The sequence below is a fragment of the Manduca sexta genome, chromosome 28, assembly GCF_014839805.1.
Source record: "Manduca sexta isolate Smith_Timp_Sample1 chromosome 28, JHU_Msex_v1.0, whole genome shotgun sequence".
Taxonomy (NCBI): domain Eukaryota; kingdom Metazoa; phylum Arthropoda; class Insecta; order Lepidoptera; family Sphingidae; genus Manduca; species Manduca sexta.
The window spans coordinates 368,385-395,026 of NC_051142.1; the positions used below are offsets into that span (position 1 = coordinate 368,385).

Sequence of the window (26,642 nt, forward strand, 5' to 3'; positions counted from 1 at the left end):
ATTTAGTATTAATGTTACATGTAAAAATATTTTAAGATATTTGGTAGCTTTTAAAACAGAGATCAAATTAAATACAGTAATGATACCAGTAATAGACATGAATTATTAAGGGTAGAATTATCTAGGCTCACCTACATTGGTGAGCCTAGATAATCCTACCCTTAATAAATAATAAAAATAGGATTCACGTGAATCTTATTGATGCTGAAGTAAGTTACAACACATTTCCTTGCAATATTACGACTCTAAAAGTGTTAAAAAATATATTCACTAGTACACAAGTTTCCCTTTGTTTATCAGATATGATGCCCAATGATGCGCCTCCCCGCATATAGCGTGCCTCGCTGAACAGCGCGATTTGCTGGTCAGGTGAATATCTGCAAGAACAAATCAAATGATCTAAGCAGTCTTGCATAAATAATGTACCATGTCGCTATATGTTTTTATTATGATTTCGATCATATTACTTTTTAGTCAACTGTGCTATTCTAGTGTCTTCGTTACAAGATCATGGTGAAAAATTAATGGCGATGTCTCTTCTTTTCGTTGTTACGAATTATAATCACATCATTTTATGTGTATCGGTTTAATATAATTCATATTATAAAGTCAAATGATGATAAATAACTATTGAACAGAATCATAGATAAGATGGGACAGTAGTTACCAATAATTATCTGAAAGTAAAATATATAGCCACAAACTTAATATTATTATATAGTGATTGCACAACATCTGACAGTATTAAATAAGGATTCAGGCTCAGCGAGTTTAATCTTCAGAGCAATAGGTAATTCGACGTTTACAATTTGGTCGTATGCATTTATTGTATAAAACGTAGGAAACATAAACAAATATTTCTAACTCATTCGCGTGGCACAGAGGCTACACATATGAGCCTCTGTGCCACGCGATATATATCACGACACAAGTCTCAATTATCGCCTGATACTTTATGTGGACAAAATTGTTGTAACGCGTCTTTAAGATATTAGGTGCCAATGAAACACAACAGATTGTTTAAAATAATATAAGTTTTATTAAACGCCTATTCACATCCCCTTTTTTATTCTTACGAATAGGTATAACGCATAAAGACAATAAAATAAATGCCATAAAAGTATATATCCGTATACAAGTTTAAACAGTTAAGTTTTGCAATTTGTTGTCTGCCTTTCGGAGCGCAGCGGCCATCTCAAGCTGCTTGGACCTGATGCGTGCCCATATGATGTAGTCTTTTAAGCCGATAATCTGAGCTGCCATAAGCGCTGCGCTGTCTGGATAGATCACGGTCGCGCAACCCAAACCAGATGGAACGGAAAGTGACGACCAAATATCCTGAAAGAATAAAATACTGAAATTACTAACAACATAATATAACTCAATTATTATGATTTTATGACTACATAGTAGTAGTAAAATCGCACCAATTGGTACTGGTACTATACCTGTACTAGTTTGTCAGATGGCGGAGGGCAGTTAATAACCGGATACGAAGTGTTTCCGGAGAGCACGGGACCGAGTCCATTAGATCTTCCGGCCACAGCGATAAATACCAGCGCATTGTTTGTGTCTTCGTACTGCTTCATAATGCGTAATGTCTCCTCTGTCGCCTTATGCGCTGACGTGATTCGCAGGTCTACGTCTAAACCAAGTTCACGTGCAGCTGCGGAAAGGTAAATTAAGATTAAAAAAGGTAAAAACATACCATTTGTTTATTTTTATACTCCGATAGAAAAAAATGTTTGTTATAACTTTATGGTTTGTATCTATGTATTTGTGTGTCTGTATATCAGTATATCTGTCTGTGGCATTGTAGGTCCTAAATGAAGGGAATGATTTTGATGCCATTTTATTTAATTGAGTTTATGCAAATATTTCTAGAGACTAGATAACACGCTGAAATTATCAATTATTGTAACGAAAACATGCATCTGTCTCAAACCCAAAACAAATATTTCAGCATTGCAAATATAGTAATTTTCACACGTATTGAAGTTTAGATTTGTTACCTGACAACTTTTAGTACAGACATCCAGTAGTATAAAGATACATGTAAGGTAGTTTTCTATTAATAAGTGGTGATTCACAATTTTTTATTACCTTTTGCGATTTTCTGACAGTGCTCGGTATCGGCCGGTGAGCCCATGAAGACGACGACCTTGTGGTGTACTGTGGGGAGCAGGTGATCAAGCTGGTCCTTCACCCATGCAAAGTTACGCTTGACTGTGTCAAGGTCAGCTGCAGTCACAGTCGTTAGATTTCTGTACACCTATCAAGATGTCGGCACGATAAGTTAGTATACTAATTTCTTAATTTCTATTAGGAATTAGGTACACATTTTTTAAGATTAAGACCCCATAAGAGTAAAGAAACACGCCGGGAAAATCACACAATTCTATCAGTTAAATCAATCGTTTATAACATTACAGACAGCCAACTAATCATTTATACGCGCTATATATGAGAAAGTTTGTGCTTAGCAATAGCTCGTGCGCAGGTGTTTAGTAAATAGATAACTATTCCTACTAATTACCTGTTTATCGACCATTAGCCGTTTGTCGCCAGAAGGCCACAGTCTCCATGAATCAGAGTCGATAACATCAGCCAGCAAGATGTTTCCTGTAATGTTTATACAATTTTTTAAGGTATAGGTAAACTGGTAAGAAGATATAAAAATCAATTCTTTACCAAAACCTGAGTTGTATTTTAAGAGATGATGCAATATTTTTTATTAGCGAAAAGTTGGTAAAGTTGAAAGTACACAACTGGTGAGTGCTCACCTCTGATGAACATAAATTGGACCATGTTTTATATTTTAAATAAAGATTTGGATAATCGTGCTTTATAGGCATCCGCCAAAGTTAAATAATGTAATTACGTAGTTCATACCTTCTTGGTCAACACCGAATTCGATCTTCATGTCGATAAGGGCGCAGTCGCGAAGAGCCCATGCCTTCTCCAACACTTCGAATACGAGAATGGTGACCTTTCTCATGTAATCCACTTCATCTTGACCTGTTTGACGAATTTAATATTTCAAGATAGGTTGTACACGAGTACAAAGTGTGCAATATTAGTTACTATACATCGACTATTAATATGGGCTGATTATGTGCCAGTCTGACAGTCAACAGGAGATAAACTTACCAATAACAAGTCCGTTAAACTTAAACTTGGCCGATACGATTTGTTCCTCCGACCATTGAGGATCATGGTTTGCATCGTCTTTGAAGAATGTCTCCTGTTTTGGGGGTGTGAAACGGAATCCTTCGGGAACACCAGGGTTGCGTTTCAGAAATGAACCAGTTGCCAGACGCCTCGTTACCCACTCAATTGGGACCATCTCGCATTTCTTGGATATGAAAGCAGTTGGAGAAACCATTTTCACGAAAGCCGTTTTGATACCTATAAAAGAACGAATAATATTTTACAATAACTGATGTGTTGACATTCTATTCTTATTCCCCTACCCTATTCTTTGTTATGGCGACAAAACACAAACGTGAATCGATGTTTTGAAAAAATCAAAGTCGTAAATAAATAAGACTGAGCAGTCAATATCAATAAAGAAAGGTAAAATAATATCGGACTAATGAATGATCTGACTTAATTCAGCAGTGACTTGACCTAAGTCAACATTGGCTGGTTGTAAATTTCCATTGAACGCGTAATATTTGGTACAAAAGTTTCGTTACAGGTAAATTGAAGGAAACATTCATACTCTGGAATTGAAAAAGCTATTTCGTAAAGATTCGCTTCTAGTAAATGCATATGTGTTTTATTATTAAACTCTTTCTAATTATGCAAGATATCCTAAAGTAGAATGACAACATAAAATAGTCTTTATAATTCAATGTAGTTGACAGTAAGTACACAGAGTACTTAGTGCACAATAATAACTCGTCATCGCATAAACCTGCTAACCTCTATAGTAACTCCACATCTACAAGGCTTTTCTTGCATTCTACTTACATATTATTTGCTAATCGGGTGTAACTATAAAATCTTATCACCCGTGCCAGTTAGGAAACTAAGTTTAAACTGTTTGATAAGGATATTATATTTTCAGTTGCATTATAAATTCTTTTTGTATTTGATTATGCATAAATAAAAAAATAAACTTGACATAAAAAATCAGTAACTAATAACTTCTGAGTGAAAAACAAAATTATGATATTTTTCGTAGCTAAATAATAATAAAACGTAAAAGCATTCAGATTCCAATTTTGTTTAAGAAAACATTGAGGTCATTGGCGTGTCATATGTAGAAAAATAGTTAAGTATTATCATTTATAAATAACGTATCGATTATTCTTAATATATACCTAACACAAATAATATGACATTACAAACATGTGATATTTCATAATGGGTATTATCTGTTTGTCTTGTTACGCGGAGGTCAGGACGGGATCAAGAAAACAACCAGATATCTCTGGACAAGCAAGAAATTTTACAAAAAGTTAAATAAGCTGTAAACGGGGCCCACCATGTGAGAATAATTAACGTCAGAAATGCTTGGTAATATGCAACGGGTGTTATGAAATACCGATACTTTGTTTTGACCATCAAAAAGCTAAAGATAAGATTATTATATTAATAACATTTTTTTATTAGATCATTATTATAACAGTCTCCAAGGAAAATTTTAAAGTAGAGATTTATTGTATAGAGGTAGGATATATTTTACATCCGCAGAGATAACAACCACCGTTTCAATACTGCGGCATAAACTGCCCAGGGATAATCATCTCTCATCAGTTGACATTCTATTGGACTCCACTCCACTTACCATCAGGTGCAGTGAGGTCATTTTACTGTGCACGCATAAAAAAATCTTGAAGTCTAATATTTGCCTTGATTATAAGTCAATAAAGCAATGCAGATTTATATTTAATCCAATTTATCCCAATTAAATAAATATAAATTACATGCTCTTAAAATTGCGCAATCTTATGTCGTCAATCAATAAATTGGACGAATAAGTGTCAGAGATCATGAGCGACGTATACTGTGTGTCGCAGGGATTTAAACGATTAGATTAGATGGCATTGGGATGAATAAATAATACAATATCCTACTGTTTGTATCTTATGATTTATCTGACAATGCCGTTCATAAACCAAGGCTCGTAACTACAATAGTAAGGTAAATAGTATACTTTAAAAGGTTTTAAATTAAATGAAGTCATACTTTTCCTGTTTTTCTTTCAACTTAAGAAACTTCAATTTAACAATTGTGTGGGGCAATTTTTTGACCCTATTGACCATTATTATGCATGTACGCTTCTGTTTGGCGCAAGAAATAGTTATCGCGGTGATAACTAGGTAGCCGTCGAGAGATCTGCTATATGCAAAATAAACTCGTTCATATATTTACCAGCACTGTTTAAGATATTGAAGACTTTAGCGTTGGTCTGGTTAGAGATGGCGGCTTTTCCCTCCATGTCATGTGCTTTAACTCCATCTCCAGCTGTGATCCTGTCTTTGTTGATGAGCATGCATTGGTTGGGCACATCTGGCAAGTCGAAAACTTGCTTCGTCTTGCCTTCGATGATGAGCTTACCAAGCTTGTAACCTGCAACTGTTATAAGATAATTGTTAATCACCTATAAAATGAGATACGCGTAGATTGAAGGTATACAGATGTTTTTCGTAAGTATTTTTTAACAGAAACCAGATGCACTTTATTGGTAGGCTATTATATTATGTGGGCCGTTAAGATTGGAAATATATAAACAAGTAATATAAGTAAATATCTCGGTACGAATTACAACGAAACGCATCAATACTACTATTCGCATAGTTACATTAAATGTGTGTGAATAAAAAAATAATATTCTGCGCCTATAGCTGTCATAGTCAAGTGATTCATTAGATTTAATTAGTATATACGAAAATACGTAATATGTTCAACGCGCTAATGTGTCTTCAACAAGAGAATTGTATTGCTCATGGAAGAAGATATTCGACCATCGACGATTCCTGAGTGGGTAAGACTACGAAAAATGTTAAATAAATTAGAGTTAGTGTCTATAATACTTACGACGGTTTAAATAATATTATCAGTATCAAAAATTATACTCATAGAGTAGAATTTTAAAAGAAAATCTTACAACCCTAATGTTAGTGTCACGTATTATATTCAAATGCGAAAAATGTCGTGCATTGCGTTTGCGAATTACGAAGTAATGTTTCGAGCGTTGCGTAGATACTGTGCGCGCACGACACCTGTATCCTATATGGATAGGCAAAACTCCTTCCTAGGTTTCTGATTATTTCGTTATGTTTTTTTATATTGTATGCAAGAGAATTTCAAACGACAAAGAACGCGAGAATTAAATTCTTTTTATGGTTTTATGAAGAAGGTAAGTAAAAATAATTCATTAGCAAATTATTATTAAATTAAATTCCATTAGCAAAAGCAAAAGAGCGACGGCCACATCAAATAAAATTATTCAACGTGCAGCTTATTAATAGTAATGTTATATTTTTATTAATTTTACAGCGTTTAAAGGAGTATACTAAATAAGTTAGGTAAATTAAAACCAAGGTCACAAAAACAAGGTTACAAGCGAGTGTCCGAAAATTGATACCAACAAGAAGGTGACGATTTAAAAAATCTTCCGTTAGTTCATTATTTAACTAACCGCAAACTTAACGTAGCATTAAATAAAAATGTAAGTAAATATTTAGGTGAAATAGTTACCTTCTTTCGGAGCAGACATACTTGTAAACAAATACACGTGGTTTCGTTAAAATGCTTGTAAAATACAATAACTTCACATGCTCATCGGCGAACAACTCTGTGGCGTACTGTGGCGGAGCTCTGTCAACTTATATTTTAGCTGATAAACTGCGTTTAAGGCTGTCCACACATTGTAAGATTTATTAAACGCATACCAGACACTTTCCGCATATATCACGCATTGCTTTTGGAACTCGACCATATCTTTAGAATTAATGTCGTTCCGTGTTGAAAACAGATTAAATGCACTTTAGAGAATCTTGAAACTCCATCGACACGAACCGGTTTATTGTTTAGTAATAATATCAATGCACGGACCGGACCTATACTTTTATTACTCGGTCCAAAGGGACCAGCGCGGCGCGGCACAAATTTGGGAGTTCAATACACTCTATTTTTACCTGGACATTATATTTCTTCTCCGGAGGCTTTGTTTAACAGTAGAGATCTAACAATACTAATAAACTCTCAAACGTTGCCAGGCTTGAGACTGGAAAAAGTGTGATGTTATATATTTATGTAAGAAGTAGAGTAAACCGAAACTCAACGCAAAAACATAACTATTACGTGTTCGCGCGCAGTACAACTATCGCGCTGAAATGTTACGCCTCTGTCTACTCCAGAAAAGGAGAAACGGTGTTTTTAACATAATCTATGGGGACCAACTTGGAGGTATATTCTTTTGTATAAAAAAACAATTTTCCAAATCGGTCCATAAATTACCGAGTTCTGAGGTAACAAACATTTAAATTTTATTCAAAAAGAAAAATGAACATGTCGAATTGATAACCTCTTCCTTTTTTTTAAAGTTAATTAAAAAGAAAAGAATCGTTTTGTTAGGTATTTAGGTTTGATTTTAGAAAGATTTATTTCTTTCTGGAGCATTATATAAGAAGCGTAGGGGAAAAATCAAAACGTAAATTTTACGCCTTGACAATGTTATCGACTTCTACGTGGGGACTGTGATTCAATACGCTCAAAATCATTTATGAAGCGATTTATTATTATGTAATAAAAAATATACGTTATGACCCCGTATCAACACGAAATGAATAGTGTTTTTATTTCAGATCGTAAAAATAATAATAATTTTTTAAATGAAAATATAACTGTAAGATAAACTAAACTACTCCTGAGATGTTATGGAGCTCCGTAATCGTAACCGAAACTATCGGATATCCGAAATAAAAATATATCCGTAACCGTAACTGTATCCGTTACAAAAATTTCGGATAAGTTACGGATAATATGTTACAAGTTTTTGATGTAATACAGTAGAGCGTCGATTACTATCTAACAATGAACTAATTGGGGGATATGGGTGTTCGGAAAACCACTGTGTTTTGCTTTGAGATGAAGTTTCGGTGAAGTAGTGCAAAGTTTTTATCACACTGTTTACATTTTGCAAAATTTATATTAACATGATCAAAAAAATCTCCAAATGAAACTCTGCTTTGGACGCATTTTGTCCTTACAAATCAATTTAGTTACGTAACACAACACTTTTCCTTCATTTTATTAAATTAAGTACCCACACATACATAAAATATGACTATTTATGAATGAGGTTATGTCTTTACTAAAAATAACAAACAAACGATGCAAGATTCACGTGGCGCGCGAGCGGTGAAACAAAAACGTGTCGTAACATATTATCCGTAACTTATCCGAAACTTTTGTAACAGATACGGTTACGGTTATGGATTTATTTTTATTTCGGGTATCCGGTAGTTTCGGTTATGGTTACGGAGCTCCATAACATCCCTGCTATTTTTATCTATTATCCGTAACCGAAACTATCCGAAACTAGCGGATAATCCGAAATAATTACATATCCGTAACCATATCCGAAACCGATATAATTTTATTCCTATATCCAGATCCAAAATTTCATATCCATAACATCCCTGCTCTGCTCTTCAGGGGGTTCCAAACCGAGATATTTTTGAATTTGCCGCCAAATTTTTGTGACACGACACGTTGGCCAGACTAGTTAGTTTGGGAAATAATGTCCTGTTTTTCACAAGGAGCATCATGGAATTTTATGACACAAAACGAAGATATTATTTCGCGGTTAGATATGTGTAGGTACCTATTATATTTTGACGGAATTTCATATAAACAACAGCGCCACCAAGCGGGCAAAAGTTTTAATTAATGATTCTATTATGTCAAAACTGCGTCAAACTATAACACGCATTTGCGACTCGGGAAAACATTGTTTTGAATATACATTAGCAAAAGACTATAGTTCTGCGCATAAAAATCGTAACCTAAAACGGAATATTTGTAGCTGACCTTCAACGTCAATTTAAAATAATTCAATGATTACTTGGTATTTAATTGACATCGGGCTCGTTGGTTGCCTCGCGACGTTCGCTACGCGGCCGTGCTGAAATAAGTTTTGGATTGTGTTGTATTTTTTGTGAATTATTTACATAGATATAAATTTTGAAATCCACACAACGGGTGAGTAAATATTTATTTAACTTTTAAATACATTCTTGTTCTAGTTTTGTGTGTATACGATTAATAATAAATTATGAAACGTTTGTTTGCTACGGAAAAATTGGTTCGTTTTATTTTATTACAAGCCCGCGTGTTTGCCATGCTTTTATATTGTTTGTGGTATTTTTTATGCTATTTCGATTTGAATTTTTAGTATTGGCTATTATAGTTTATGTAAAACAATCGGGAAACTGTGTGCTGTTACAGAATTCTTTATTATTTGTTATTTCTCATGTAGCACACTCCGCATCCGTGCGTAAAACGTAAATAGGTTATATCATGTAGTACTTACCTATTTAGTAAAGATTATTTTATATTTTATTTGCATTGTAAACACTTAAAAAAAAGTTGTGGGTGAAACATTTAATTATCGTAGACAAGTTGTAGATAATAGACAAATTCTATTTTTTTAAATTGTTTGATAATTCTATTTTGTTTTCATCTGAATAATTGTTAAAACATAGTCATTAATTTAACTTTTGTTTATGTAAATTAATATGTTTTTCAGTCCTAAAATTTTTATTAATTTATAGTTATACCATTTTTGCCTGGTTTGAATGTTAATTTGCAAACGGTGACAATAAATAATAATTATTTACATTATTTTTATTTTATATGAATGATTTGATTGTGATGACTTAGAACTTGGATTCATGGACATACTTAATTAGTATAACTAATCAAAGTGTTTCGTTATAGATGAACACCTGCACCATACATTAAATAAATTTACAATATATTCTATTCATGAATTTGAAATAAACCAGTCTGACAAGTTGTCATGCATAGACTTCCAGCTACGTACTTGTGTTTTTTGTAAAAAAAAAATATTGGACATGTACCGTCACTCAAAAATAACTAAACATACTTGAATTTAAATATGTTTGTAATATGGTGTCCTTACCAATTTTTTTGTTCAATTAAATAAACTGCAAAGGGCTTTAGTACAAAATATTGAAATAAAAAATTGATCACATATACTAAGGTGATTACAAGTTTTTAATTTTTCTAGCTGATGGCATTTAACAGTTTGGCTAAGGGAAAAAGACATGCCTAGCAGGAATAATTTATTAACTGGTATTATTAACCTTTATAAAAATAACATGTACAAATTGATTGATTGATAGATGACTGCAGAATGTGACCACATCAGAAATTATTATAATTTAAATTTAAAATTGCAACAATTTGTTAACAGGTTAACTGTTGGAAAAAATATGGTATAACTCAAAGTAAAAAAAATATAGGGTTCCCAAGGTTATGTAACCTGCTGTTTCACGACAATTGTATATACAAGTATATGTGTAATTTATGTAAGATGTACATTAAATTAATTTTTTAATTAAGCACCCAAGATGAACTATATATTCATATCATATTTTTTATTTAAATAGTTATAATTTTTAATTATTTAAAATTACTCAGTGATTCTCATGGATTGTGTATTTTTATTTCAATGTAATTTTCATCATTTTAATTTATTTATGTAATTATTATGTAGATATGTAAATTTCTGTTTCTGGTCTTGATGAACGAATTACTGACAGATATATATGTTGCTTAGGTACAGGGCACTCAGTTTGTGCAATCACGCATGTCACGCGTACGGGTTCCTATTTCCCGGAAGAAAAAAAAGTAGTGTATCTTATTTTGCTGCCCCTACTTTTAAATATGATATCCCTAGGGCACGGCCCATATATTATATTGACAAATCCGCCACCGGCATAGATATTCACTAAACATGTAGACAAAAAAAAAACACCTATGGTATCATTTCGATCGTTTTTTTTCCGTTTTTCTGTGAAAATCTGATGACATTAGTAGTTTCAATGGATAATAAAAACCCTATCCTTGAGTAACGTGTCACACCCGCACAATATAACAGTGCGATGCAAAATATATATCTTTTGTAAACATAGGTAGCCATGATGATGCCATGCTACTACAAAAAATTGGCAAAACATCGAATTGGCCTTGACTCGTTCGACTGAGAGATTTTTAGCGGCCAGTTCCTGACTGTATAACTCAGTATATATTATTTGCACTGAGCGAAGCGTGGTGTTGATAGACGTATCGTGATGCATTTCCGGGCCCTTAACAGGAAACTTGGGTAGACGGCCATACCTGCATATCTAGTTGACGGCTTGGAATTCGATGTCAACTACCGTTATCAATCTTTAAGGCCTGAAATAAGTTATTGCGACTAAAAGTTAAGAAACGACACGTAAATAGGGCAAATAGGTAATCTAAGGAGTTTCCAGAAGACCATAAATGCATTTGTTGAAAGTCCTCTTTACAATGGCAAAATCTTGATACTCTTCTGTTGCATTGTCACCCATCCCATTAGCATAACCAATAAATAAATTAGTACACACAAAATATCCTTCGTGGGTTCGCAAGCTGGAAATTCTCCATAGATAGCGTATGGTCGTTTTTTGAATAAATAGTTACATTTTTATTCACGCATAGAGTAATGTAACTATTTGCTTATATTGTATAATATATTTGCAAGTAAACAACAATAGTCTGTCGTCATTGGCCCAGTTACATTTGGCCCGGCAGTCAATAGGTCTCGGGTACACAGATATTGTCCGGTAAATAGAAAACATGTCCGTTATCAGTGGTGTGACCACGTGTTGATACCGCGCAGGACGGTCCTTTGGTCCTTCGAACCCAGTACTAAAAATAGCCAACATTTTATTTAATAGTTCACTATCAACTTTTCTAAATTACTTCACTCGTTATGTGGATCTATTTCGGAAAATAAAGATATTGATTGGAAGTAAGTACTAACATAGCTTATATTTAATTAAAAATGTTCTTTAGACCATAACCTAAATTACATATTTATGGAAACATAGTTGGTAGATGAGTGGTCTGCATAGCTTATAAAACAGTTTATCAGGAGAACCAAGTATGTCGTTAATGTCAAATGTCATGAGTAAAGGGATACAATGGCGGGGCAGTCTCCGGATCAAGCTAGCCCATTCATGCTGTAGACAAGTATGTCTATATCGTGGCTCCATTTTATAGAGTCCGCGCAAAACTTCACCCACCAGTGGCGAATATAACTCGATTCCTGCCGGCTTTTCTTCAGTAATTTAAGTAAAGTCTACCTATACATAAGTATCAGAACGATTTGAAGGCCGCATATATGTATTTTATTAGTACTTCTAAATCGAATCAGCTTCCCTTTCAGAAAAAATGATCTGTCGCGACTGCTCCCCACAATATAACAATGATTAGGCTACGTGGGTCGGTAATATCGAAGTTTCGTCACTCTAATAAGATACAATGATGCAAATTATTGCCACACTGTAATAGAAACCTTATTATTTGATACAGATCACGTTTGGTAACAGTAGCCATTCGCGCTGTGGAACGTAGCTATTTCGACAGATTAAATAAAACATATTTAGAGAAGGAAAAAACTAAACGAAAACACATTATCAACCCTTTTATAATAGCTTTTTTTCTTCACTAACCATTATCATTAGTGACAACGCAACGTGCTCTGAGATTGATAAAAAAAATTCAAATTTATTTCAGACAGCTCGTAGATATTATAATCTTAATACTTTCATTCGACAGTAAATACCTTTAAGTATGTAAAACAATTTGCTGTCAATATCCTACAATAACTATTATTTATATCTGTTTAATTTCCAATACAGTTATCGTCGTTGTTTATGCACGACCCTTTGTGGAAATGTACTCCGAGCGGTGTCAGCCGATAACTGACCCCCTACGGCTCAGTATGACGACATGACGTCGTATTATTGCTATGTTTTACATTTTCACTATCGTGCGTACCAAACTTTACATGTTTGTACATTTTTCTAGATAGTTTCGTCATAGGTCCCCATTTTGTTATTGTGATAGCGCGATCTCAAGACCCCGCGATAAGTTTTATGTTCTTCGCTGGGGTGATATGCGAATTGTGATTATTCTCTATACTATGTGCGTCATTTAAATAAGAAATTAGTTTCGCGAGTGATATTTCGGTGAGATCGCTATCCAACGATGTACTTAAATAGCCTATGTCGTCAGGGGATGAGTTAGATCTTAAATCGCATTCCTCGTTGCTTAACTATCTGTTGGTGTACTGCGTTCCATCTTATTGCCTTTAATTATTTTTAACTCGAGGTATGTACTGGCGGATGAGAAGCGTTAAGTAACTTTGTAACTCAACGTTATCTTTAGTTCAATTGCAGTTTAGAAATGGATTGTTGATAGACCGATCTGTCTTCTTATAAAGGAATTCTTACTCCTGTATTTTGTAGTAACACAAAAAGCATCTGATAGTAAGTATGTAATTTACATTTTTGCAACTGCCATAATTATGCTGGCCCGTCGCTGGGGCCAATTTTATTTCATTAACATGCTCTGACAAAAAAAGTACAGTTCGGCAACTTCATTTAGCTGAGTTCGCGACGCTCTCATTTCAACTCGAACGAGTTTGAGGTAACCTCGAATAAAAATGAGTAATGATAAAATAATTATTGCTGAGCAAGATGAATGTTGTTAAGTTGTGGCGTCTAGACGTGTAAACGAGGATATAAGTGGATTTAGTTAAACGAACACAAAAGATTACGGCCGAATACAACAAAGGTTGAAAAATATAGCTATTAAGAGTTCAGTGTTAATAATATTTTTATAATTACCGACGTTTAATAAACACATGTTATTTTTTTCGTTTTATCGCGTGTTTATAATAAATAAACTAATTGCAGGGAAAAGTACTGTATACGAGCGATGGACGGTCGGCGACAATCTTGGACCAGAGAATAACATTTGGCCTAAATATGACGTCATGAATCTCGCGTAATAATAATATTATTTGACATTATTCGCACATAGCAAAATATTTTGGCTTTAAGTACGTCATTTTGTTTTTGCAATACGAGATTATTTCAAGCGATAAGCACAAAATTGAACTTGTGTTACTGTGCCATTTTCCTTGTTTTTTTCTTAGGAGTGTGTTAAGAAGGGAAGGAAAACTTTGCTTAGTTAGGTATGTAATTCGGGATTCTCAGGAATATTTACCTGTTAGGAGTCCTGCCATCACTAAGCTCCAGCATGTAGAGGATAGTATCAAAGGGGAAAGGTGAAATTTTCCGAAAGGGATTCCGACGCAACATACAAGTACTAATTCATGAATGTGGTCTGCAAATCGTTCTAATGATAATTAGATAGAGATTCTACATAAAGGGAAGCCGGTAGGTATCGGGTTATTTGGATCTTTTGCCACTGGATACTATATTGCGTTCTAGTATATTTGTAATAATTGCTTAGTAAGTTTAATGATTTTAAAACTAATCGTGTTTCCAAAATGGCCAATGATCCATTTTATAGATTCGGTATTTTAGCTAATGGATGTTAGAGTTATAGTATCTTTAAAGATTATAATGACATTGGAATTGTCTCTTGAAATAGATTAACATGCGTTACTCTTTCGATTTCTTTAGAATGTATGAGCAGGCAAGCGTCCGTTTCCAACACCTGGAATTCTCAGTGTGGTCCATAGAAGCCTGACATCATTATGACGTGGGTTTGTAATGTTAGGTACGCGGAAATTGACATCCTTTAGTCTAACTTTCATTATAAAATTTCCTATTTTCCTCTAATAGACACCTAGATTTTGTTTGAAATTTTCGAAGCAGTCCGTCTATATATAACATTTGGATGATTTGTACTGCAACATGCCTTCAATCTTGCCTCACGAATTTTATTGTTGCGTAATATATTAATGACTGCACTTATTTGTGATAATTTACTAGTTGTCAATAATTCGTGAATGAATTGAACGTTATCTATTGTAAACTCGTTATGCAACTGCATGATGGTAATATGAAATTCTATGAGTTATAAAAAATTGCTTTAAAACATACTTCGTCACTTCTCTAGCGGTTTGGATTATCGTGTATCATTGCAGAATGCAATCTATGATTAGGACAGTTTTGTCGAAAATATGTCAATGATACAAAGTAACTGGTCTTATAGGTGTTATCTGACTATTGAAAAATTACCTCGGGCTATAAAAAGGCTAGAATTTTTTCTTCTTTTAACAGTTGTATCAAACATCTTGGTAATAAAGTAATATGAAATGTAAATAGAGATGTCGCTTATCGTCGCATGTAAAACTATCGTGTGAATTAGGTGATTGTTTTTTTATTGCAATATTCTTATCGTTTTTTTTAAAGATCTAAGCCTAAGATACAGTTATATGTTAACTCCACGATCAAGAGATGCAAAAATTTTGAAATTACTTCGCATTTTCTTTCTGCGTTAAAATAACCATATTATCCATATAAATAGGTCGTACAAAATTAAAACTAATATATAATAATTTGTATGATTTATTGTGTAATGTTTAAATGATATTTGCGCTGATAATGCGCTGATTATTCTAGCCACGAATCTGTGAGGCCTGAATACTCATTGCCAAGCTCTAGCATATCTTACGATAGTTTCATCATGCCGTGTTTACAAACATTTAAAATTAAACATTTTGACCAGCGTGACATCTGCCGTGTTTGTTCGTTTATCAGGCAATTGTAATGTTGTTGGCACGTAGTTGTCACGCCGCTCAATATAACGCTAACAGCTGATGGATCGTGTTTAGTTTACGCTTAACCTCCTACCGGACGCAGTGCTTGTTTTTTTTTTAATTTTAATAAGTGTCCACGACTGTTATGAGTTAATTTTAGTTCGCAACCATCAGTTTATATCGGTATGTCCTTTATTTATCTATTAGGTTATTAAGAAAGTAGAGTTCAAATACGTCTTGAGTTTATGAATACCTGAAAGTTCATCGGAGTTAAAATATCTTTTTAATTATATTTACGTATGATAAGGGAATATCTTGTTTGGATTACGTCAATTTAATCAAAATGAAAATACAAAGTTGTAATCTTGTACTTAAACCAGCTGACCCGATAGACGTCTTGTCTTAATGAATTTGCAGCGTGCATTCTGTCAAGCTGACAGTTATTTCAAACACTTGACAATTATGTAAGATTAATACTGTCGTTTAGTTTTCTTAAATTTTCAAATGTTCTGTACAACTTTCTTTTTTCTTTCATAAGGACCTTTTGATAATAATTAACATAACAAAAAAAGAATTAGCGAAATTGCTCCATTCGTTCACGCGTGCGATGACCAAGGGAAATACGAGATTATTTTTTATTTTATTCATTTTACCTTTCGGAATACGGTTCCCAGCGAGTAGATGTTAGTTTACTTATAAATTATATATTACAATTAATGATTATTATATTTTTATGAATGCGGTAGATGCTCATCTGATCACAACTCTTAAAACTTCCCGAATTTGAACCAAGAAGCCGTATAAAGGACATAGAAATTAAACAGCATGAGTAATACAAGTTCTACATGCAACGGCTTGGCTGTGTCTCTAGCATTTAGTCCATGGGCGGCGGATGCTGCTTAAATCGGCGGACTGTTGGCTCATTTGCCTACTAAGGCAATAAAAAAAGCCTGCTAACTTGTCAAATAGATACAATGAAAAATAATTATAATAAAAATATAAATTTGCATGCTGTGGTCTTCTATAATTGAAGAGGCACGTCACATTATTAATTGTACAAATGCTACGACATTGTATTTATTATATGGCGTGTACCCTTCGTTGGAGGTCCTTAAATAAATAAATGAGTTCTTCTTGCACCTGCTGCTATAAAGTGGGGTTGGCGCTTCGCAGTTTCTGAAACATGTTCCAAAATCGATTTGGATTATTTTTACGATCGGCACCTGCCTGCCGTCATCCTGTCTGGTTTTTTGCTTTTGAGGATGGAGTATAACTTGATATATACGTAGTTATAAGTAAGTGCGTTGTGTGCCTACATTTAAACATGTTTACCTTTTACTACTCGTTGAACTATTCTCGATATCCCGAGACTTAGAGTCTGATGAGACTATTCATAATGTCTTGCGTATCGATTCCTAAAGTGGTCCAGGGCCCCCAGGGGTCTACGGCTTGAGGGGGGTCTATTGGTAACCTTTGGTCTAGAGTCTTAACCAGCTATTCTGAATCTGTTGCACGCGGGTGCCGTGCGCCTCGTCAAACTCTTGCTAGTTGACCACCAGACTTCAAGCATTTCACTGAATTAAAAACAGAAACTTTACCTAATATCACTTGAACCGTATAGTGGTTTTAAAGTAAAAAAAATATTTAGTTAGTTATAATTCATATTTTTTAATTACATTAGGGTCCGTAGTACTACTAACCAAGACTCTGTGGCCTGTTAAAAAATACATTGAGTGTGGCTGGTACAATAATAAATAATGTTTCCCATAGATAATGATTTCTTATGTTTATGTTAATGTATGCAACTAGTATTATTTATACTAGATTCCGGATTCATTGCGGTTTTTTATATTATAATTTTCTCCCGAAGTTTCCAAAGGTTTGCCTTTACGGTGACGGAGCGGACTGAGGTGTAGGTCGTCTGAAATTCAATGTGACAATATCAACCTACCATTTTACAATTGCACAGTTTTTTTATTTAAAATATTTGCTGTTTACGGTCTGATCAATGTAAAATGAGCTCACAATGTTTTGAATTCCGATTTCCCGTAGATATTTTACTCAGTTAATATGAGTTATATTTATATGATGTTAAAATGGCACATGTTTCACAAATGCATGCATATTTCACCAACGCAGCGGTATTTCCGTTCGATAATGTGTCGCCCAAGTCTATCATCATATCGAAAATGGAAAAAAATTAACAGCGACAGATGTCTGGTTTTCCGTGTGAGACATAAATTATTTATATCTTAAAGTATAGGCAAATACGAGATAATTATATTTAATTCTCTCGGTTCTAATTTTATATCGATTTCTTAAAATTTTATATGTGATTATCTACTGTTTTAGAAAATTTCCATTCATGCTACACAATATTTTGTAAATCCTTTGATAAGTTGTGATACTACACGAAGTGTTCATAATACATACTGAGGAATATATTATGCACGAGCTGTGTACGCGACTGCCGAGTTTGTTATATTTCCTTACGTATATTCTTGGAATGATTTCACGCATCACGTAAAAACTGCTAAATGGATTTTCATGCATATTTTATTGTTACGCGTAATCTGTAGTAAATATTTACTGACATATATATTATGACCTATATTATGTTATATTATCATTCTAGAAATTTTAACGAGAGGCGGATATTACGTATTAGTAAACAAACTTACACAGAGTTTCGACTGTTATTAAAAATATCAAATCTTTAGCATTGTTATTTTCAATCAACCGTTACATATATGTATTGCTGGCGCACTATTTCAAGGCTTTAAAAAAAATATATAAATAGCATAATAGACAACAACTGTAAAAATAACATTAAAAAATATGTATTTGTGTAACTACCTTCTCTAATTGTAAGTACGCACATACATAAAATTTTGCATACCGTTGAAATGGTGAAAAATTTTGCTCATGTAATCTATTGAACATGATAATTTGTTGTGTTTTTAGCAAAATAAATTGATTTGATATGATCTATGATTTTTAGGTAAAAAATCCCGAAAGGTAATTAAATGGGGAACTATGAATTATTGTCTTTTAATTTCCACCAATATATATATTTTTAAACTAATTTTTGCAACACAAATACCATAGGACCTTTTAATAGCTAGCTCGCGGTATGAATCTATGATGGTTTATTTGGAATTGTTTTGTTCCAGATCTAATATGGATGGTCCCGCAGGACCATCAGCAAGCGTACCTGATGGTGGCGTGAGCAGCAACACAGAAGCCATGGACAGGCTACGGATGGATGACAGCTGTCAGAATAAGACAGAAGTTAAAGTTAGGAGTAAGAGATATGGCAGGGGAGCAGTAGAGTCAGGTAAATAATAATAAAGAAAGAAAAAACATTTATTGGCTACAGATTGGGTGGTAAACATAATATAATAACTTAAGGCGATACCTCAAGGTCCATTTTCATACATTTTGTTTCACCTTTAATCTGGGTAACTAAACAAGTATTGACAAGTAAAGAATTTAAATTCACGTCTAGTTAGTGATTAGTTCTCGCAGTTGAAAGAAAAACGTAAAAATAATTAATAATCATGGATATTTCGGCCTTTAAAATTTCGTCATATTAAATTTTTTGCGTATGGACAAACTCTTAAAGAATCCAATCGTTATTACCCAGTACAATGTCGATTTTCGACGACGTCCATAAAGCTGTCCTGCCCACACAAGTGTTCAGTGAGCGGCCTCCGCGGTAATACTAACTGAAAATAAATAATAAAATTTAAACAATAGCATGGTAAAAATTATATATTGTTATGTACCTAATATGTTTAATTCTACGAAAAGATGGATTTAAAAAATATATGATGATCGGTCAAATAAAGATGACCTTATTCATCTCCACGGTTTCATAACTCATTTTATCAACACAATAAATAATATCAAGGCAGAATTCTTACGTTTATCATAATATAGATACCATATATTTCTAACAGTTTGAACCCAATACTCTCAGTCGTTTTTAGTAAGGAACCACTATACCTTTAAGGCACTTAGTGACTATCAAATGTCCACAAAATATGTTTTAAACAGACAGAATAAAGTTGCGATAGTCTAGTTGGGTGTGGAATGGACTGCCGAGACGAATGTTCGCAGGTTCAAAACCCAAGGGCACACATAGCGGTCTAAAATATGTGTCTATTCTTTGTGAATTATCACTTGCTTTAACGGTGAAGTTAAATATCGGGAGGAAACCTGCAAGTAATTTTCTAAAGGAATTTTGAGGGTGTGTGAAGTCTATCAATCCGCACTAGGCCAGCGTGGTGGCCTAAGGCCTTATCCCTCTCAGTAATAAATACAGGGACAGTAATACAGGGCTGATATTATTTTACTAGACAGAATAATAAAAACCTAAATGTTCTTAAAAACGAGGCGGACTCTCATTCTACTACAAGTATACTCTAAAATAATCTAATTACTGTATGTATTATCAACGCGCAGTTTCACGTGTAGTGTCATGGTCGCGGTTAAGATAATATGTATACACTGACGAAAATAAAATCTTTAGGCGTCAATGTCGTCGTTTGACGGTGATAATTTGTTTGTTAATCTCGGTGGCGAGGGGTGAATCTTGAAAATGAAGCTTATGCTTTTGGTATTAAAGTATCTTCTTTCTTTTACCCGGGGCGTAGCTACTGTAGGGCAAGGCGGTGTAGCCACCAGTGACTTTCAAGTGATCATCTGAGGGAACTAATAAAGCATGTTAAATGTACCAATCGGTTTTTTGCTTCCGCCCTTGTTATCGCGTCTGTAAAGTGAGTTACACACAATGGGCCTATTTTTTGGGGCCTCGGACATACGCCACTGTATCTGCTTTTATCTGCCTCCAGTGTAGGATCCCAGTAAATATTTCAAGCATGTTATGGCGGACGTTTGGCTGCCAGCCGTCCGCCTGATATCAAGCCTTAATCTTTCAGGAGTTGAACTATGGCTCCATATGCTGATGTAACATAAAGCGATGGATAGAGATTCGTCTGTTGTTCAAAAGTATCTAAATAAAACATAACTAATATCTACTTTGAAATCGGACATACATTGATTGGAACTAATTACTTTTGAATATATAATCAGAAGATTTGTTCCACGCATTCATATTTAAGAATAATAATATTATGTATTACGAGATTGCTTGCGAAGTATTTTGCCTTAGAGTTCTTTTTCAGATAAAGCCTCTATTCACCTTCTCGGAATGTAAACTTCTAGAACGGATATAACTTCCAACTATAGCTAAGAAGTGTCACACGTATTCGCGTATACAATGTGGACGATTCACGAGTGCCTTCTCAATGGATTTATATAATACGTTATGATCCCCAGAGGTCGTTAGAGATAAACATCACGCGTATTGCGCCTGCGCACTCTATTGTTGCCGTTAACCTAATATTTCATTTTAAATGAGGTCAATATGCCAAAAATCTGTAATCTTTTTGATAAAGCCTGTTTGATTGACAGAAAAATGGTATATGTGATAATGTTTGAGAAAAAATGTATATTATGAAATAACTGGTTATTATTAAAAACTATGTTGACTTCATAAGTTATGGAAATAAGTGTATTTAATATAGCGATAGTATGGAAAATAAATTTATTTATGTAATGTTTTTTATGTTAAAAGAATGGCCAAGAATTCCTAGTTTGCACAAGTGTAGATACTGTCATGCCAGCATAATATTTATTAATATATTTTTGTAATTATAATAATTATGTTGCCTCGGTGGTGTTCTTGTACTGAATGCGCGGTACGGTAGTGCTCTGAGGTCTTGGGTTCGAATCCCGGTTCGGGCAAAGTTATAATTGAGTTTTTTCTGCCCGGAGTATAGAATTTGTGCGCGATATGGCGTTAGGCTTCTCCCCTATCACATCATAGGACGGAACACACTTGGCGAAAAGTGGGTGTTCTGGTTGCGCTTTTGCATACCCCTTCGGGGACAAATGCATGTGTATTTGTTTTCGGAAATTAATGCGTGTTCGTTTTAATAATGATGTACTGTTTTGTTCCAGGTTTGACGCACGAGTGCGGCGTGTTCGGCGCAATAGGCATGGGAGAATGGCCGACCCCGGTCGACATACCGCAAGTGTTAACTTTAGGATTGGTAGCGTTGCAGCACAGGTGGGTGGGATTTACATAAATAGTAGGCGCGCTCGGGCGGTTACTTGCCTGTCGTATAGCCGGTTAAGCGGCTTTATCTACTGACCCCCTTATTCATAGACGTTTTTTATCTAAGGACGGAGTAAAGCTGTAATAACAAGTCTGTTTTTCAGTGCTGACGGCATGGCAGACTTCGCAGTGCGTAGACATAGGGCTGTTTTGATTGGCTTATATTAAGATACAACGATATTAGCCAACAACGGCCCTATGGCTACGCTAACAGACTTGTTATCATAGGTAATTCCGTCCGTAAATAAAAAACGTCTATGAATAAGAGGGTGAGTATATACGCAGCAAATAGTCCGTGCGGTAAAAAATCGAAGCTAATCGACTGCATTTTTAACCGCCCGTGCCTGCCCGTCGTAAAATCTTGACAGACTTGTCATGCATGGTTTACAAGTCAAGAATTAATGTTGAACTAGTGTATAAAACTTGTTAAAAACTAAAATCTTTGTACCCTGTGTATGTTTTACCTAAAGTAGGCAGATATAATTTTTTTATTAATAAACAGATTAACCGCGCCTCAGTGCGTACGTTGATACGCCCACTAGAAGGCACGTTTCAAACCAATTTGTTCAACGTAGGCATGAAAGAGTACAAACGGCAGCAATATCAACGTAGGCATTTTCTAGTATAAATGTAATACCACGAATATAACAATAATATTGTTGTTTTATTGTAAGCGTTTCATGTATCAAGTTTATTGTGTTTACTTTGTGTTAGAACTGTTTTGTAAAACTTTGACTACGTCCGCTTAGATGATTTTGCTGACTGTATTTGTATAGTTTGTTATGTCGCCGCACTGTTCTGATTATATTAAAATGTCACGTAAAAGTATTTAAAAATGCTTTCTTTTTCTGCAGACCGTGTATTCATATTATGTTGTTGGTTACATGTTGACTGCCTCAGTGGCGTAGTCTGCATGCGCGGTATGACGACGCTCTGAGGTCCTGGGTTCGAATCCCGGTTCGGGAACTGATATTTGAGTTTTCTGCTCAGTATCAACTCGGAAAGTCTGGAATTTGTGCCTGATATGGCGATAGGCTCGCCCCCTATCACATCATGGGACGGAACCCTTTTGGCGAAAAGTGGGAGACCTGGTTGCGCCTCTCTCAGAGCGCCTCTGTATCCCGGAGACAATTGCGTGACGTGTTTTTTTTTTGCTTGTAGATAAAATAAAGATGTATTGTTACAGAGGGCAAGAATCAGCGGGCATTGTGACGTCAGAGGGCAAAAGCGCCCGCACGTTCAACACACACAAAGGCATGGGTCTCATCAACAATATATTCAACGATGACGCCATGAAGAAACTGAAGGGCAACCTCGGCATCGGACACACGAGGTAGGGCCTTCGAGGATTTATACCTTGACGATGCTAGCTTACTTAGGGGCCGTTCAAGTATTACATAACGCAATTTTAGAAGATTTTTGACCCCTCCATGTAACGTGTCGTAACATTTTCCAGTACGCCCCCGCCCTTCCAAAAGTTATGTAACTTTAAAGCTAAAATTGTTTTCTAATTGTGGTGTCCTCACTTTATGTGTTCTTTGGTAGTGAAATAAAATAATAAAGTAAACAGTAAGTACAGCACAGCACACCGGAGACGTCCGCCCTGCGCCGCCAACGGCCCGGAAGTGTTGCGTTACCGTTGGGCTGTGCTGATCTTTATTATCAATACATCACACTAATATTTACAATTATTTTACGCAAAATACCGGAAAGTCGCTAAAATACCTCTGTTATTGTTTTAAAATAAAAAAAAAAACAATGTTACATAACGCTTTGTGTGAAACCCCCTCCCGCCCCTGTTACGCATCGTAACGTTTTACAAAAAAAATGCGTTACGTAATACTTGAACGGCCCCTTACGAAAGTTCTGTAGTTCTTTGCTTGTGGTACTTATACTATTTATTACTATAATAATATATGGATCTAGATAATAGACAATCAAAAATGACAATAAATACTTCAAAAAATTCTTAAAATATATGTTCTGTTCTCCTGTCTCAGTAGAATAACGGTATTGCCTGCCATTGGGGATAAGTTTATTTTTTTTATTACTGCTTGGATGACGAGACGAGCTTGCCGTTCGTCTGATGGTAAGCGATACGATCACTCATAAACAGTAGAAACACCATCTAACACCTTAAATTACAAAGTACTGTTTGGCATTCCACTGCGCTGACCATCCTTAGACATGAGATGTTAAACATTGAAATTAAACTAATTTTTCGGATTCTATCGCGGTTTTTTGTTTTTTATTTTTCTCCCGACGTTTCGAAGACTTTGCAGCCTTCATGGTCACGGGGGGGACTGAGGTGTTGTTCATCCGCAAAGTCAAAGTTACAATATCTACCTACATTTTTCAATTATACAACTTTTTATTAGCTGTTGGTGGTCCGATCTACGCAGAATGAGCTCACAGTGTCTTGAAGTCTGGCAGCCGGTATTTTGGGTTCCGATTTAATTAAATGTAGAACTGGATCCCAGGCTTGTGCAAGCTTCCAACCATCTTCCCTATTGAAATTAGGATGTTGGTTAATTACAATAGCCTCGCGAATCATCCTGGGCAAGAATCGGTGTTCTTTGGCGAGGATTTGTGGCTTGTCTAGTCGCAGATAATGATTGGCGCCTCCTTCAGAGTGTTCAGCGACTGCAGACTTCGTCGAGCGTCGGTGTTTCACGTCAGCTATATGTTCTTTACGCGGGTCCCTATATTTCTTTTTGTTTGTCCGATATAAGAGAGGCCACAGTTGCAATCTATTTTGTATACTCCCGGTTCTTGTAGAGGTATATGACACTTGACAGGTGGTAAAATTGACTAATCTTCTTAGGCGGCTTAAAATAAGTTTTTATGGAAGCACGCTTCAGGATGTAGCCAATCTTGTCGGTGACTCCTCTTACATATGGTAATACAACCGGAACACGTTCAACTGTGGCTGGTTTCACTCGGTTTCTGTGACGGCGGCGTGGAATTTGGAGCTTGTTGTCTCGCAGCACTTGCTTGACATGTTGCAGCTCAGCGGCCAGGTGTTTCTCGTCACAGATTCCTTGTGCTCTCTGAAACAAAGATTTGCCCACGGTAGCTAACTGTTTTGGATGGTGATGAGATTCACCGTTCAGATATTTATCAGTATGGGTCTGTTTCCGATGCACAGTATGACTTAAGGTCTGATTAGGATTACGGATGATTAAAACATCTAAGAAAGCAAGAGATTTATTCTGTTCTAACTCCATAGTAAATTGGATTTTTATTGTTGATGGAGTTGAGGTGATTTAAAAATGCAGTTACTTTATCAGATGGTAAAATTGTGAAAGTACTCGTCTCACGTACCGTTTATAAAACCTTGGAGTGACGGGGCTGTACTCAGGGCTGTCTCCTCGAAGTCTTCCATAAATATATCGGCGACTACCGGAGATACAGGGAGCCCATCGCTACCCCCTCAACTTGTACATAGAACTGATTATTCCACAACATATAGCCAGATGTAAGGCAATGTTGGAGTAGTTCTGCATATTCTACAGGAATGTTATTCTCTGCCAACTTCTTAGATACAATTCTGATGCAATCTTGTACTGGTAAGCTCGTAAAGAGACTGGACATCAAAACTGACCATAGTTTCATTGTCAGCTAATTTTAGGTCTTTAATATCGCTGACAAATTGGTATGAATCCTTCACAGACGCTCTAGTGTTTCCTCTAAGTGGTGAAAGCACTTTTGCTACGTGCTGAGCCAATCTGTAGGTTGGTGTGTCGATCTGACTCACAATGGGACGTAGCGGAGCATTTAATTTGTGTATTTTCGGTAACCCATACAGTTTAGGCGGTTTTGCACACGAAGGAACGAGTAAGTTTACGTCAAGATTTAACTTATCGGAGTAATCTTTTATTAAAGAGCTAGTAGCCTTTAATACTTTGGTAGTCGGGTCTGTTTTGACTATTTTATAGGTACTTACATCCGATAAAAGTTGTTCCATTTTATTATTGTAGTCTGACGTATCCATTACTACTGTCGCATTTCCTTTATCTGCACGGAGAATGGTAAGGTCCTTCATCGATCGCAAGTTCTTTAAAGCGATATATTCGTGTTTTGGAAGATTTGGTTTCGGCACTTTCTTTTGACGCAAAATTGACGAAATGTCCTGGCGTATCGCCTCCGAATCTTCGTGTTTTAAGTTATTTTTGAAGAGACTATTCTCAACATTGCAAATAATGTCTTCATACGGTATCCTTCGTGGTGTAACAGCAAAATTTAAGCCTTTCGATAAAACCTGAATTGTGTTTTCGTCCAATGATTGTTTTGACAGATTTATTACTGCGCGTTGTCCATGGTTTGCGCGGGAGTGTATCTTATCTATGGTCGCGCGTTCCATTCCTACACTCGGTGTTTTTAAGATTATCAACAAATAATTTTGATTGTAATTTATTATATTTTATTATATGTTTGTTTTGCATTCATTATATTTGGAAGTTTCGCGCTTATTTAAGGTCTCGATGCAATTTTTAAAATCAAATGCTAACTCTGTCCTCAATTCATTGGATATAATCTCAACACAATTATTTATGTACTGGAGGTCGGATCGTGTTTCGTGTATGGTAGCTCGTAACAGTTTAGTACTCGCCTGGTTAAATTTTAGCGCTCCCTCGTATGTATTTCTTT

General features: G+C 35.2%; 2 protein-coding genes across 4 annotated transcripts; one reads left to right on the forward strand and one right to left on the reverse strand.

Annotated features, from left to right (window-relative positions):
- Positions 1-1,014: 1,014 nt before the first annotated feature.
- LOC119188545 (multifunctional protein ADE2-like) lies at positions 1,015-6,968 on the reverse strand. Its single transcript, XM_037444653.1, has 8 exons — positions 6,712-6,968; positions 5,383-5,586; positions 3,151-3,408; positions 2,893-3,018; positions 2,537-2,622; positions 2,104-2,272; positions 1,449-1,666; positions 1,015-1,338 (listed from the first exon to the last, which is right to left on the reverse strand). Exons 1-8 carry the CDS (start codon positions 6,728-6,730, stop codon positions 1,141-1,143), a joined length of 1,278 nt encoding a protein of 425 aa, XP_037300550.1. The 5' UTR covers positions 6,731-6,968; the 3' UTR covers positions 1,015-1,140.
- On the forward strand, positions 6,353-23,625 carry LOC119190983 (amidophosphoribosyltransferase-like). Of its 3 annotated transcripts, none has more exons than XM_037444656.1 (4): positions 6,353-6,370; positions 18,982-19,145; positions 21,836-21,944; positions 23,179-23,625. In XM_037444656.1, exons 2-4 carry the CDS (start codon positions 18,989-18,991, stop codon positions 23,327-23,329), a joined length of 417 nt encoding a protein of 138 aa, XP_037300553.1. In that variant the 5' UTR covers positions 6,353-6,370; positions 18,982-18,988; the 3' UTR covers positions 23,330-23,625. The 3 variants fall into 3 exon arrangements, with proteins under 3 accessions (XP_037300553.1, XP_037300551.1, XP_037300552.1); XM_037444654.1 differs by lacking the exon at positions 6,353-6,370 and adding an exon at positions 8,924-9,219 and having other exon boundaries at positions 23,179-23,352; XM_037444655.1 differs by lacking the exon at positions 6,353-6,370 and adding an exon at positions 15,818-15,991 and having other exon boundaries at positions 23,179-23,352.
- The last annotated feature ends 3,017 nt before the right edge of the window (positions 23,626-26,642 follow it).

Bases quoted from the DNA above. Each gene is read 5' to 3' on its own strand.
- LOC119188545 (XM_037444653.1), bottom strand. The intron at 3,409-5,382 runs GTAAATATATGA...GTTCTTTTATAG, and splicing joins CAATATCTTAAACAGTGCTG to GTATCAAAACGGCTTTCGTG. The intron at 1,339-1,448 runs GTATAGTACCAG...TTATTCTTTCAG, and splicing joins CATCTGACAAACTAGTACAG to GATATTTGGTCGTCACTTTC.
- LOC119190983 (XM_037444656.1), top strand. From the start codon at position 18,989: ATGGATGGTCCCGCAGGACCATCAGCAAGCGTACCTGATGGTGGCGTG. The intron at 19,146-21,835 runs GTAAATAATAAT...GTTTTGTTCCAG, and splicing joins CAGGGGAGCAGTAGAGTCAG to GTTTGACGCACGAGTGCGGC. The intron at 21,945-23,178 runs GTGGGTGGGATT...GTATTGTTACAG, and splicing joins TTGGTAGCGTTGCAGCACAG to AGGGCAAGAATCAGCGGGCA.